General features: G+C 44.0%; 1 protein-coding gene across 1 annotated transcript in view; it reads right to left on the bottom strand.

The window, feature by feature from the left end:
- The window catches only part of LNX1 (ligand of numb-protein X 1), a 119,507-nt gene extending 103,883 nt beyond the window's left edge, over window positions 1-15,624 (bottom strand). The window contains exon 1 of the mRNA XM_032223880.1: window positions 15,233-15,624. Within this exon, the coding sequence (XP_032079771.1) occupies window positions 15,233-15,624 (392 nt within the window). The remainder of the gene's footprint in view (window positions 1-15,232) is intronic.
- Between the last annotated feature and the right edge of the window lie 612 nt (window positions 15,625-16,236).

The raw sequence follows: 16,236 nt of genomic DNA, 5'->3' as shown, positions 1-16,236 counted from the left end.
AATACTCAGAGAGGGCAGTGCTCAGCCTCCTGCTGCTGCTACTTCTTCCTCAAAAACTAAGCACTCAACTACATACAAAGAAGCAGAATTAAATACAGAGAGCTCGGACATATAATGGGAAGACCCAGTGGGTTGTCCCTCCAAGTCAAAGAGATACTCAGAAATAAAAGCAAATGTACGTGTCCGAGGATAATGTTGCAAGAACCAATCTGGGACAGTCGCTGGGACCAGAGGTCTTACTCTTCTCTAGCTTTCGGACTCGTACTGGAGTCCATCTTCAGAGAACTTCTCTCTACTGGAATATGTGCTTTGGGCTCTATCCTATGAGTTGTATTTATGTAGTGCCTTCCTATTGGTTGATTGGTATGTTGATGGCCAGTGATTGGTTGTTGTGCTGCTAAATCCTCAGCTCCTAAGAAACTGATAAGCTGGTGGTAAATCAGCACTCCTGTTGACTGGCAAGGAGGCCCATTTCCCAGGTTCTAATCATTTCCCTGGCTATCTTTGTCCCTGCTCTGCCAACAATCTTAGTAGCTGCAAAATTGAACGTACATCTTTGCTCATTGCAATCTGTGAGGCAACCGCTCAGGTGCGTTCTTGCAATCTGGTAGTTAGCTTCCTCCCCATCTGCCCTACATAAATAATCACAGGGGCAATCCATGCAGGGGATCCAATAGAATACATTACACATATCTCCCGCCTCCAAATACGACTCATAGAATAGTCCAAAGCAGGGGTGAAATTCAGCAGGTTCTGGCAGGTTCTGGAGAACCGGTAGTGGAAATTTTGAGTAGTTTACTATGAAAGAGTAAAAATAGTAAAAAGGCAGAATATTATATTTCTCTGGATGAGAAATGGAGAAATATGTTTTTAGGCAGGAAACAGGTTCACTCTTAATAGCCCCCCTCTTCCCAACCTTTGGAGTGGACTGAGTCGAAAGCTGGGTAGCTGGAAACAGAGTCAGACCTTAACAACTTTCAAGAAGTAGACTCAGTCCAATCAGGAGTGGCCAAGGTCAACCCATGTCTGGATGCTATCTCCACCTCACTGGAGAACAGGCTCACTCTTAATAACCCCCCCTCCACTTTTGTCAATGGGCCATTAAGGTCAGAGCCAGTATATTCTATATAGCAAAGATCTACCCCCTTCAAGCGGAACCATAATAGGAACCCCAAAGCCCTTTCATTACATCATCACCCAGCAACAGCTCAACCAAGCTTGGGACTCAAAATCAAGACAGCCTACAAAGTTAGCTAAGATCCCCGCCCCCTGGGAGTCTGACAGCCAACGGGATACATTTCTTACACAGGAACAGGAAGTTCTAAGGCGGGGCCCAAGAGAGGGTATATCTCAGCATCTCTCCCCTTTTTTCTTCAAGATCTTCAAGGCATGTGACCCCCCCTTTTTTCCCAAAGATTTCAAACCATGTGGTCCTGTCCACCATCAATAAACCATCTTTCCAAGCAGCTTCCATGAATCCAGTGTCTTTTTCCCCCACTTGGAACTGAACCCAGATGGCCATTTCTTCCAACACTGTCTTAACAAAGGTCCAAGTATTCATCCAGGCAGACTTCGATTCAAAACATCAGTCAACTACACATTTATAGGTCCGCTTTGTGAGTCCTTTAGTTTGTGTGAACATTTGGAAACTCAGCTACATGCCAAGAGAGTTTCAAGGACTCTACAGTTATGCAGCTGTTTTTAACTTCTTGTCAGGCTGTGAAAACATGTAGGTGGGAGAGAGAATCTAACGTGGCAGACAGGCATAAAAATAGAGCCACATTGTTCATTAGCAACCTAGTCAAAAAGCAACAATTGCCTGGAGCTCACTCAAGAAACTCTGGGCTAGGAAAGACATTTGCCTGAAAACCAAAGTCCGTATATACAAGGCTGCTATCATACCAACGTTATTATACGGTTGTGAAACCTGGCCAATAAAAATTGCTCATCAACACAAACTGGACTTATTTCAAAACCGTTGCTTGCGTAGACTTACGAAAATCAAGTACTCTGAAAGAATATCCAATGCTGAAATCCGCCGAAGATGTGATATCAATGAAAATGTATCTGCCATTATAAAACTTAGACGCTGGCGCTGGCTAGGCCATATATTGAGAATGCCAGAAAATCGAATCCCAAAAATTTCCCTGCTTGCAGAGCCTGGTCCAACCTGGAAACGGCCAAAAGGAGGTGTTCGTCTAACCACTCTGCGTTACTTCAAACGGAAAGCCGAAGATATAGTCATGCGCCCATTCAATCTTAGCCGAAAATCATATAATAGCGACTGGCTGCACCACCTGACAACCCTAGCCCAGGACCGAAAACAGTGGCGCCAAATTTCCATGGAAGTCGCCTATACCCACGATGGGTGAAGAGGCGTCAAGTACAAGTACAAGTACAAGTACAAGCAACCTAGTCAGCCATCTTGATTCATGTTCTTTCAGCAATCCTGCTCACTACAGCTATAGATTGAACTGGCCTTTATTTTGTCCAAATAAAATACTATTGGCAACTCTGGATTCCCCCCCCCCCACACCTGCCTGAATCTTTTGCTTTGAGATCGAGACGCTGTAGGATTTCCGTTTGAGGAAAGATGCACATTTATCTACATCAACCATTCACACTTTCTCTTTCCTCCGTCTGGATTTTCTCGTGCTTTTAATTAATGGGAATATGTATCACAAATAATTTTATCAGAAAACTGATGCTTTGTTATAGTTCACTCATTCATTTCCGTTCTGACACAGTTTACCTCAAACTATTTAGCACATATATGTTGCATTTTCTCTACAGGGACTTCTAGCCAAAGACAGAAGAGCTAATTTTGATCCTTGTAAGCATGAAATGCATATTACATATCTTATCTATTTCTTTCTCCATATCTTTTTCTTTAATTAATGCAAAAAAAAAATTTATTTGTGGAATGTACATCCACCATCCTTTAAATTTTATTTTCAGACCCCCAGGGTATTTATTTCTTCTAGCCTATGCATAAATATAAATCTCTTTGCATAAATCTATTTATAAATCCTTTTCTTTTTCTTTTTTTCTCTTCTTTTCTTTTGATCCAGGGTATTTCTAATCTATTTGCCTTGCAATATTCTCTGGAAAGTATCGGTACTGAAAGATTATTATTGTCTAATACACTGATTGATTTACCAGCTAGGAATGTGACCATTTTCTATCAAAATACAAATAGGACACAGTCATTCTTACTCTCTATTTTTGGGTAGGTGTAGGTAGGGCAGGATCTGTGGTGGCACAGTGGTTAGAGTGCAGTACTGTGAGCCACTTTATGCTGACTGCCGGCTACCTGCAATTTGGCAGTTCGAATCTCACCAGGCTCAAGGTTGACTCAGCCTTCCAGCTTTCCGAGGTGGGTAAAATGAGGACCCAGACTTTGGGGGGCAATAGGCTGACTCTGTAAACCACTTAGAGAGGGCTGTAAAGCACTGTGAAGCGGTATATAAGTCTAAGAGCTATTGCTATTGCTAGGATAGACAAAAGTAGACTCATTGCCCAGAAAACAGAGTGGGCTAAAAGAGTTTCATAATTAAGAAAAGTGTTTAACATACCGTATATCTCCTTATTCATTTAACATACTTTCCATCATTCCCTGAGAAGTTTTGTCTGGGCAAAGTACACAGACAAAAATAAGAAAGGCAGTTTATTCCACGCAGGTGTCACAAAACGCAATCACAACTAAGGCTTATACTGTAAATGCAACAAAAACTTTGTGATAACCAGCCATAGTTATCACATTTCTTTTCAACTTGGTATTCTTTCAACTTTACATTTCCTACTTCTGATGGTTTGCTACTAAAGATCTGACCCTAATTGACTTTCTGATGTGGTACCGCTTCAAAACACTGCCATAAGCAAATAATACATGTAAAATGCCCTATTCTGATTATGGAGGATTCCTATTTTATCTTTTTTTTAAAAGCACTCATGTACATGACATTAGTCATGACATTCCTCCTTAGAACCTAAGATGGAGAGTATTGTAGAAGAGATGTCAGGGAGGGGACCCCCCCCTCTCCCAAATAATCTAAGGAAATATAATTTGACTTCTACAAGAGAAATGACAAATTTCTTCCTAACTCCCAACCCACTGGTAATTTCAAAGTGCTGAATGAAAGGTGACTTCAACAATGGAATGTATTATAATTGCACATTGTTTACAGTTGATTTAATGAGGAATGGGCACCAGGCATAAAACCATTCATTCGACATATATTGTGACAAAGTGGGTTTCGTGTTTAGGACATTATCTGAATTGTCTTTTGCTGTTTCTGGCTCTAAAAGTCAATTTGTATTCCATGAGGGAGTAATGAAGAAGAAACTACCATATTTTTCAGAGTATAAGACGCTCCGAAGTATAAGACATACCTAGCTTTTGGGGAGAAAAACAAGAAAAAAAATCTACCTCTGTCTCTGCCTCTCAGTAACTTGCCTCCTTGCAGCAAACAGCGTGTTTCAGTTTCAATTTCAGCACAGCCTGATTAGCATAAACAGCTGATTGTTGGTTGGATCAGCCTCCCGACAATCAGTTGTTTCAGGCTGCAGAGATTGCCGTGGCCTATTGCTGCCTCCATGCGCCCCATTTTCAGCCTATGCATCCCATTTTCAGTCTTCACACACCCCGTTTTTGGCTTCCACATGCCGCATTTTTCACCCGTTCCGGGCAGCAGGGATTGGAATGGGCAGAAAATGGGGTGTGCGGAGGCCAACAACAGGCACGCAGAGGCCAAAAATGGGGTGCGTAGAGGCGGCAATAGACAATGGCAATCCCTGTAGCTGATCCAACCAACAATCAGCTGCTTGTGCTAATCAGGTGATGCTGAAGCTGAAACTGAAACAGACTGTTTGCTGTTTGATGCAAGGAGGCAAATTGCTAGGAGGCAGAGGCCAAAGGGTAGGGACCAACAGGTAGGCACGGCTATATTCGGTTTATAAGATGCACCCAAGTTTTCACCCTCTTTTGGGGAGGGGATTACATCTTATACTCTGATAAATACAGTACCTCTGGGTGGGGCAGTTTTTACTTAATCCCTCGCTTGGCTGCTGAACTGTTGGTTGAAAGCTCAGGAATAAGGATGACAAAGCCAGTTCAGAAAGTCAGGATGCTGGATTGAATGACAGAAGGACTCTCCCTTTCTTCACTGTCCCTTTGATCTTAAAGACCAGGATAACCATTCAAAATGGTTGGGGAGTATGAATGGATTTCTAGAAAAATTGCAGATTACAGGAACCATCTGTTTGAGATGCAGAACAACACAGACTCATCCCCAACAGCCTGCACTTGTCTTCAACAGTGACGGGACACACGGCAGAAAACATCCTGCAGCCAGGAGGGATGTTTGCACTACTCAAGTGATCCTGAGGACACAGATCAATCTCCAAGTGGCCTCAACGACTCTCTAAGAAGAACGCAAATGACCAGCTGTCTGCAAAGAGTAGAAATCCTTCCATTCCCCACCATCCAGTCAGAGCTGAAGAAGCTTCTAGGATAAGAAGTGAAACATCTTCAAAGAGAAACCAGTTGCCTCTTGAAAAAGCACCTTTGGGATAACCATTCAGGATATATATTTTTTAAAAGAAACTATCTTTTTTGCATTGTGCATGGCACAGAAAAATGTGTGTTGCAAATAGATTGCCCTCCTCACAGCTGCCATCTTGACAATTTGGACAATACCCTGCTGACAAATCGGGATTTCCAGATTTATGAGCAGCCATATGGCAATCCTTGATTTCACTAGAAAGTGTAAATAGAGCAGAGCAAGTGTTCGGTTGATCCTATCGCAAGAATAAAGAATGAAAAGGAGGAAGTGGAGGAAAAAAGACTGAATATAGTATTCATTTTTCTCTCCTTATAAATTTGGATGATTAGGACTACTGGAGCGGGGTGGTGACTCAGAGGATAAGATGATGGGCTTGTCAGCTGGAAAACCATCAGCCCATGTTTGAGACCCAAGTGCACACAATGGGGTGAGCTCCCATCCTCGCTCTAGCTCAGTGGTGGGTTCCGGATCCCGATGCAACTGGTACAGTGCAACGGGGCCCAGCGTCCACCACTTGAACGCATGCAGCATACACATGCGCATGCGTCCTTATCTCCTGTGACGCTCCAGCTGCTTGGCGTAGCGTAGCGCAGGTGCCGTATGCCTGTGCGTGTGCGTGGAAGCGCCGAAGGGTTCAAATACAGGTAAGGAGGGCGGGTGGGCGGGTGGGCCCTCCGGAGCACCATACCGGAATGGTATCCTGTGCTCTCGGCAGGCACCGGTACGCCCGTACCAGGGCATACCGCCTGCAACCCACCACTGCTCCAGCTCCTGCCAACCTAGCAGTTCAAAAGCATGCAAATGTGAGTAGATAAATAGGTACCCTTTCGATGGGAAGGTAACAGCACTCTATGATGTCATGCTAGCCATGTGACTATGGAAATGAGATGAGTGCTGCCTTCCTATAGTCAGAAATAAGCAGTGAAGGAAAATCCACAGGGAATCTGTTACCTTTTAACCTTTACTAGGATTACTGGAGAAGTGAGCCCAGTCTTTCTTCCCACTGCCAACATTTTCACTGTTTACATGTGCAAGTCAGATTACGGCACTTTATCCAAATATAAATTCTGCAGAAAGATGCATTTATAGCTTTACCTTTTAAGACACTAAAATAAAAATGTGCACCAAATACAAATTCCTTGTGTGTCCAATCACACTTGGCCAATAAAGAATTCTATTCTATTCTATTCTATTCTATTCTATTCCATTCTATTCTTTTAAAAAATATTTTTGTTTTTACATTTAAAACAGTGCAGCACCGCGAAGTCGTAGTGACTATACAATCACATTATATACAGATAATCTCATCCAATAACTATTAGCCTACTTAATAATCTATCCTTCTATCCAATCACATTATTTACAGTTTGTTCCAGTCTATTCTATTCTATTCTATTCTATTCTATTCTATTCCATTCCATTCCATTCCATTCTATTCTGTCTTATAGTCATAAATGCAGATATTTTAAAATTCACTTCCAGAGCCACTAATAATGGGGCAAAAATAGAATTATTTTAAACAAACTTGAAAGTGATTTTTTTTAAAAAAAATTAAATAGTGTTGAAATAATTTTTAAAAGAACTTTAAAACTGAGTTGGGGGACAACGACACATTGACAGTAATCAATGAGAGCAGAAGTCAGATGTTCTGGCAAAGGATCATCTCTCCTTCTGGGAGCTCTCCGAGGTCCTGCACAGCTGCTGATCAACATTCCCCAAGTGCAGCTTTTAGCCCAGGATTTTATTTTTAGACCAGAACAATCTAGGGCAGGGTTTCTCAACCTTGGCAACTTGAAGATGTCCAGATTTCAAGTCCGTACATCTTCAAGTTGCCAAGGTTGAGAAACACTGATCTAGGGTTTTCCCAGAGCTGGCTATTCATCCATTAAGTCTTCATTAAAACTGTATTAACCTCACGTAGTTTTTGACCTTATTGCTTGCAAATGCTGCAATTTTACTTTTAAATCACGCACAGCAGTTTAGATTAAGATTAAGATTTAGTTTATTTGTATGCTGCCCTTCTCCAGGAGGGACTCAGGGCGGCGAACAACTCAAAAGGGGAAAAGGGGATACAAACACAATACACATAATTAAAATACACAAGAGTCATACAGCCATACAAGTCGAGAGGGGAGGGGAACTCATCAACCCCAGGCCTGCCGGCACAGCCAGGTTTTGACGGCTTTCCGGAAGGCCTGGAGAGAGGTGAGGGTCCGAATCTCCGCGGGGAGTTCATTCCAAAGGGCCGGAGCTGCTACAGAGAAGGCCCTCCCCCAGGTGGTAGCCAGATGGCATTGGCTGGTAGACGGAACCCGGAGGAGGCTGACCCTGTGCGATCTAACGGGTCTATGGGAGGTAATTGGCAGCAGGCGGTCTCTCAAGTACCCAGGTCCAATACCATGAAGGGCTTTATAAGTTTATAAGTTACGACTAGCACTTTGAAGCGTATCCGGAGACCGATCGGTAGCCAGTGCAGCTCGCGGAGGATAGGTGTAATGTGGGTGTACCGAGGTGCACCCACAATCGCTCGCGCGGCTGCATTCTGGACGAGTTGTAGTCTCCGAATACTCTTCAAAGACTGCCCCATGTAGAGCGCATTGCAGTAGTTTGGGGCAATGCCTGAAATTCCTACAAACGATCATCCTGCTATTTTCTTCAGACTCATAATGAAGAGAGAAGAATCTCCCCCCCCCCCCAAAATACAAATGCAGTTTTAACCCAAAAAAATTGCTTTGGATTAATCTGTTGCATTCCTCTTACACCATAACTATGGATGGCAAGAATGAACAAACCTTTGGGAAGGGAAGGAGAGGACGTGCCTGCTTCTAGCCCTCTGTTTGAAAAGGAGCAACTACTGCAACTCACATCTGCTGATTTCATGCTCTAATTTGGATGCGCTGACCCAGTTCACAGGCAAATCCATGCAATGTTTTTGTTACTGCTGCTCCCTTCCCTTCCCCCAAGAGATTGGGCCACTAAAGAGATTTCTACATTGCTGATAGCAGGAGAAGCAGACCCAGCAGCAAACCAATTAGATAAACAGCATGTCCACAAGGATAGCAAGAGGGCAAAATCAATTCATGCTGAACAGCTACTAGCCCTCACCCCCCCCCCCAAGAGGAATTAATCAGAATATTCAGGAAACAGCAATGATGGGTATTTTTCTGCATACGTACACTGACTAATTTCCTGCTTCTTCTACTGGAAACTGGATGTCCCAGTTGCCACTGCCTTAATTTTGAAATTGCATCGGCTCATTTTTCATCTTTTCTCATTTCCTCATCTTTCCTACTATCTTCTCCTATGGTTTCTTATGATTTATCAATTGTTGTTTGCAACTTATGATTAATGATTGTAACTATGATTTATGATTTATGGCCTATTACTTGCTGTTTATATGTACACTGTGTGCTTATGCTCCAGAGACAAATTCCTTATGTGTCTATCACACTTCGCCAATAAAGTATTCTATTCTATTCTATTCTATTGTGTTCTGCTCTGCTCTACTCTACTCTACTCTACTCCACTCCACTCCACTCCACTCCACTCCACTCCATTCCACTCCACTCCACTCCACTCCATTCCACTCCATTCCATTCTCCATCCCATCCCACTTCACTTCATTCCATTCCATATTATATGTGTTCGCCAGTGGTGGGATTCAAATAATTTAACAACCGGTTCTCTGCCCTAATGACCAGCTGGGTAGGCGGGGCTCGGTGGTCATGTGACTGAGTGGGCATGGCCAACTCAACGTCACTCACATCAATGGGCGCTTTGCCTTAGCTGTTACAATGTAATAAGGGTCAACTGGAGAGGCAGTTTCTGTAAACAGGGCAATAAAGCTTAGGCTAGAAACAACACCAGAATGTTTCCTTCCTGCCTTCCTTACGGGATTAGCCTTGTAAAGTGGGAAAAAACAAAATGAGATTTCTTCCAACATCCAGTTCTCCGAACTGCTTAGAAAGTTAACAACCGGTTCTCCCGAATAGGTGCGAACTGGCTGAATCCCACCACTGGTGTTCGCTCTGTCATTTGTGGTCATAAACCCTTACTCTTCATATGATTCCCTCTACACACAATAATAGTTAAATCCCGCATCTTAGACCAGTTCACTTGAAATGCTTTTGGGGGGAAAACTTTTCTAATCTCATGTTCTTCAGATATCTTCCACTACAACATCTACCCTCATGTATTGGTTCAGGCGAATTCTAGGCCAATATTTCTGCAATGCATCAAGATATATATACCCTTACTGGGATTCAAACCTGTGCTGTACAGTAAGGGTATGGCTAGCTGATGAGAGCTAAATAGCTTGAAATAGATCTATACCAGTCTCCCTTTATTTATTTATCAGCACAAATACCACACACACACACACACATATATCCTGATAAGGAGAAGGACCTTGTGGCTTAGTGGTTAACACATCTGCCTAAGATGCAATATAGCACAGGTTCAAATCCCAGTAAGGGTATGGCTAGCTGATGAGAGCTAAATAGCTTGAAATAGATCTATACTAGTCTCCCTTTATTTATTTATCAGCACAAATACCACACACACACACACACACACACACACACACACACACATCCTGATAAGGAGAAGGACCTTGTGGCTTAGTGGTTAACACATCTGCCTAAGATGCAATATAGCACAGGTTCTAATCCCAGTAAGGGTATGGCTAGCTGATGAGAGCTAAATAGCTTGAAATAGATCTATACTAGTCTCCCTTTATTTATTTATCATTTATTTATCAGCACAAATACAACACACACACACACACACACATATAACACATATATAACTTTAGAGGGAATATTTTGCATTCCAAAAGCTATTCATGACAACACAGATAAGCTTAGCCATTAATATTGTTTACAGGTTATACTGGCCACAACTGTAGTCAGTAGAAATTGTCTTTCTTATTTCCAATCTACAAAAGGATCATTGTGCAACTGTATTTCATTCAATGCTAAATATTAGCACTGTGATGTGGAATATTTATATTTTCACGCTCTTCACAAATATACTGTGAATCCAAGAACTAGACAGCAGAGAGGCCCAACACCTATTTATTTACAAGTTTGTCTGTGGTGTTTACTTAGACAAATTTCAGCAGGAAAAAAAAATACCCGATCCCCACATTTAAACTTAAAGAAGGGAAAGGAAGAAGAAAAGAAAAAAAAGAAACAACAGGCTTAATCTCAGCACCGAGAAGTCAATCTCTATTCCACATTTCAATTCCGGCAAATAACGTAGATTTAGCAAGCTTGTTCGTTTATACACACATATTACGGAGGCACCAATGTTGAAGCAATGAAAAATAGTGCTCGGCTTTTCTTTTTCTTTTTACAAAAGAACACAGACACAACACAGAGACATACCACCACAACACAACTGTGAGTACTCACAGCTCTGAGTACAGGAAGTGCAGATTCCCCACACTGTCTGTATAGTTTGCAGGACTTAGCCAAGGAAGGACCAGTAATAAGAGAGCCTTCATTTTTTTGCAAACGTTTGCGCTTAAGTCTCTTTGCTCCTTCCTTCCTTCCTTCCTCTCTGCCTCAGTTTCTCTGTGATGGGATACAGAACTTCAAGCTTCCTTTTCTTTTTCTTTTTTCCTTTTTAAAACGTCAGCCAATTCAGATCCTCCCCGGTCCCCTTCCTATCAGCCTTTTTCAACCCAACCGAGAACGCATTACGATCGAATGCAAATGACTTAAATGAAGCTACGCTGGGAGAAAGCTCATTGACCTGCAAGTTGATGTGAGCTGATTCTCCAAAGAAGGTTAGAGACGGAGGGTTTTTAGGGAGAGCAGAGCAGAAATAGCTGTAGGCAAAGCAGGGCTTAGAGCTGGGGGGAAAAAGGAAGGACACAGCAAAAAGGCCCAGGCTGAGGGAAAGAGCAAAGAGGTTTGCATCCTTCTGCGTTCTCTAGAATGGTTTTTCAGAAGCAGCAGCTGATACATTGACATCATTAGTCAGAAAGGCAGACAGGTTACATGGGCTGAGCTGCATAAGACAAGAGGCAGGGAAGGAATCTGACCGTAGCAAAAGAGATGCAGCCTGGGAGCAGCTGAGGATATATATATGTATCTATCACAAACAGAGACCTATTTATTTTGCAGTCACGGATCCTGTTTGATTGGCTTCAACCAGGGAGGGGGAGCATGAAAGCTCTTCATGGTGTTACCTAGGCCGAGTGTTGACTAATTACGCATGCAAGCCCTTCTCTCAAGTTCTAAAATAGGAATACAGTAAATGCATTAAGATGATCGTCCTCAATGCATTTATTTATTTAGAAAGTTTATATTGCTGCCTGCTCACACATGGCGACGGAAGGCAGCTTAAAAGGCAAAGCGTCCCCTCACACAAATGTGCTAGTCGTTCCTGACTCTAGGGGGTGGTGCTCATCTCCGTTTCAAAGCCAAAGAGCCAGAGCTGTCCAAAGACATCTCCATGGTCATGTGGCCAGCATGACTAAACACAGAAGGTGCATGGAACGCTGTTACCTTCCCACCCTATTTTTCTACTTGCATTTTTTACATGCTTTTGAACTGCTAGGTTGGCAGAAACTGGGACAAGTAACGGGAGCTCACTCTGTAACGCGGCCCTAGGGATTCGAACCGCCGAATTGCTGACCTTCTGATCAACAAGCTCAGTGTCTTAGCCACTGAGCCACTGTGTCCCTCCAAGGTGGCATAGCAAGGATGTAAAAACACCAATACAATACAATAGCAGAGTTGGAAGGGACCTTGGAGGTCTTCTAGTCCAACCCACTGCCTAGGCAGGAAACCCTATACCGTTTCAGACAAATGGCTATCCAACATTTTCTTAAAGACTTCCAGTGTTGGGGCATTCACAACTTCTGGAGGCAAGTTGTTTCACTGATTAATTGTTCTAGCTGTCAGGAAATTTCTCCTCAGTTCTAAGTTGCTTCCCTCCTTGATTAGTTTCCACCCATTGCTTCTTATTCTACCCTCAGGTGCTTTGGAGAATAGTTTGACTCCCTCTTCTTTGTGGCAACTCCTGAGATATTGGAAGACTGCTATCATGTCTCCCCTAGTCCTTCTTTTCATTAAACTAGACATACGCAGTTCCTGCAACCGTTCTTCATGTGCTTTAGCCTCCAGTCCCCTAATAATCTTCCTTGCTCTTCTCTGCACTCTTTCTAGAGTCTCCACATCTTTTCTACATCGTGGTGACCAAAACTGAATGCAGTATTCCAAGTGAGGCCTTACCAAGGCCTTATAAAGTGGTATTAACACTTCACGTGGTCTTGATTCTATCTCTCTGTTTATGTAGCCTAGAACTGTGTTGGCTTTTTTGGCAGCTGCTGCACATGGCTGGCTCTTATTTAAATGGTTGTCCACTAGGACTCCACATAAAAGTGAATAAAAAGAATGAAAAGAAAAATGGTAAATAATACCCCCCAGCGATGGCACACATTCATACTAGCCATTTAATCGGCTTCCTCCCACTCTGGCCTTTTGAAAGAGTGTTAATCTAATCTCTGGAGGGAGAGAGGGAGCCACCACGGAGAAAGAAGGCCCTTCTTCTGGGTCCCGCTAAATGTATCTCCTTAGGAAACGGGACCCACAACATTCCTTACCCCCGCCACTCTAGTAGGTTGAATAGATGTGACCGACAAGAGACAGTCCCTCAGATAACCTGGTCCCAAACCATGAAAAGCTTTAAAGTTGACCGCCAGCCCCTTGAATTGGACCTGGAAACAAATCAGCAACCAATGCAGCATTAGTTTTTAGATTTAAGTCTCGGAGAGTCACGAACCAATTAAGCGAAGTACTTTTCTCCTGCAAACTCCACTCCCCTTCCCTCATCTTTTATTCCCTCTGGGAGGGGCCATTCACCGTCCACCTGTGGCCTTACTCCCAAGTCGACCCCTGTTCTTTAGCTGTTCCCTTCATCTGGCAGCTCTGCGCATGCGCACACCTGGAACCGGCTCCAGCTGTTCGTCTGCCTCATGGACGTCTGACTCTGAAGGCAGCTGCTAACTGGCATTTGGCTCTGGCCCCCTCTCTGCCTCCGACACAGAGCCCTCATCAGAGCCTCCCCCAGACTCCAGGACTGGCCCATCTTCCTCCCCAACCTCCTCACTGTCCGAATCTGCTGCCAGCTCTGCTGGTGGGCCACAACAGCAATCAGGGTTTTAACTGCTAATTGAACTTAATGATTCTGATGTTGGTTTCCATAGTGACTTCGCCGAACAGATTATCCTGTGACGATTTACACTTTCCATCTTACATAATGATTCTATTCCAGAAAGATCGGCATAAACCCAATTTTTGCCTACCTCACCTATGCGCTTTCATTCCATAATACAACATCGCACTGTGTGCATTATACAAAAGCTTGCGCATCTAATATGCCTCATGCTCCATCTCTTACGCCTCCTGGAGGTGTTTGCATGAAACCTTGTGTGACCCAGAAAGCCTCTGATTCTGGTGTTGTTGTGGTAAGCGGCCTTTTAATTCATGCAAACGGAAAGATGGAGGATACATTCATTCATGAAATACAGTAGTTGCTACTAAAAGGTCACCTTATATTTAATATCTACCTTGATAGCCAGATTTAATTATGTCATAAGGAAGAAAGAGAGAGTGGTGTGGTGGCATCACAATCAGGAGGCTGTGAGTTCAATCCTAGGTAGAGGTAGATATTTCTCCCTCTGGACACAATGAGAATATATCTACTGCGAACTCGGCACTGGCAACAGGAAGGGCATCCAGCCAGTAAACACTCAACTCTGTTCAGTTGTCCTGACTCCACCCTGATGCAAGGGATTATGGGGTCATTAAAAGACCAAAAAAAACTTAAGGAAGGAAGATATCTTTTCTATCTGTGTTCTGACCGAGACTTCCCAAGAGCATGATGCAAACTCTTGGTCCCAACAAAAAAAACCTTTTATTAATTGACTGTGAATTATGCTCATTCACATCCAGCAAAGTCTTTCAAGGGAGGATTTACAGTCACAGACCTTATCTGGCTTGGAGAGCTGACAGGCCGATATCTGCAGAACTTGGCAAGGAGTCTCGGAGAGACACAAACCATTTAAACAAACTAATTGTCTCCTGCAAACTCCACTCCCCTTTCCTCATCTTTTATTCCCTCTGGGAGGGGCCATTCACCACCCACCTGTGGCCTTACTCCCAAGTCGGCCCCTGTTCTTTAGCTGTTTCCTTCGTCTGGCCACTCCGCGCATGCGCACACTGGGAACAGGCTCCAGCTGTTCTTCTGCCTCACTGATGTCTGACTCTGAAGGCAGCTGATAACTGGCATACGGCTCTGGCCCCCTCTCTGCCTCCAACACAGAGCCCTCATCAGAGCCCTCCCCAGACTCCAGGACTGGCCCATCTTCCTCCACAACCTCCTCACTGTCTGAATCTACTGCCAGCTCCAATGGCTGCTCGTGGGCCAAAACAGTGGCTTTCTTTTCTGTAAAATGTCTTACTCCCAAGTCGACCTCTGTTCTTTAGCTGTTCCCTTCATCTGTCCATTCTACGCGTGCGCACACTGGGAACAGGCTCTGGCCTCTGGCGGGCCACCACAATCTGTCTGATGGAAAACGTTATTCAGATGGAGATTGTTTTTCCCCGTTCTACATAACACGAATGAATATATCAACACGGCCAAAAGGTACTCACCCGTTCTGAAAATGATGTTCAAGATTGCAGCGTTGCAGAATTTCTGAGCAGTGTTCCGTGAAAGGACAGTTCACCATTAGCTTATCCAGGAGCTTATTCACCAAGATGCTTGACTTCCTGCACCTCTGTAAAGCGAGGGCTTTGCGGTCCATAGGGCAGAAGTCTTTTTCCACGAGGAAATCCGTAAGGCAAACTGCACAGTACGTGTGTCCGCAGGGTGTGTCCAGAGGCCGAAGCAAAGGCTGCAAGCAAATATGGCAGATAAGGTCATCGTCTACGTCTTCTGTGTAGGTGTATATATGGTTCTCTTCTGGAAGATGCCTTTGGCCACAGGCCAAGCATAATGGAGCAGAGCTTCCTTCTGTCTCTTCCAATGGGTCTTTGGGGTTCATAATTGTACGTTCCCGTTTCACCAAACAGAGGAGGGGATGCTCGGCTGCTGTGAGAACTTATCTCTATCCAGAATTGTTAGTCCAGCTGCTCCCGGGAGTCTTCAGACCTGGAGGGAAGCCACATAACGATCCATTAATTTATTTCGATATTCAAATTCAACATCGTTCATTTCATGATGCAGCACCCAACAATCAAACTTTATTGCACGAACCATTACACTCGGATGGAATATACCGAAAGACTCAGATATATCCATGAAAGACTAGGAAGAAAAGTAGGGATTCCTCTCCAGTGGAAACCACCTATATCAGTGTTGGCGAACCTTTTCCGGACTGAGTGCCCAAAGGGCACACAAATGTGCGCATGCACACCTGAACCAGTGGTGGGTTCCGGATCCCGTTGCAACCGGTAAGGTGCAACAGGGCTGGGCACCCACCACATGAAGGTGCGCGCACACACACAGCCCGCGGAGGCGTACTTATCCCCCGCGACGCTCCGCGACACCTCCGCGACACTCCAACTGCCGCCGTACACTCTGTGCACAAATACCAGTAAGGAGCGCGGGCAGGCTGGTGGGCCCTCCGGAGCACCGTACCGGAACAGTACTTGGT

The sequence above is a fragment of the Thamnophis elegans genome, chromosome 9 (genome assembly GCF_009769535.1).
Source record: "Thamnophis elegans isolate rThaEle1 chromosome 9, rThaEle1.pri, whole genome shotgun sequence".
NCBI classification, from domain to species: Eukaryota; Metazoa; Chordata; class Lepidosauria; order Squamata; family Colubridae; genus Thamnophis; species Thamnophis elegans.
The sequence above is the reverse complement of the archived record's forward strand: the minus strand, read 5'-3'. Positions and strand labels throughout refer to the sequence as shown.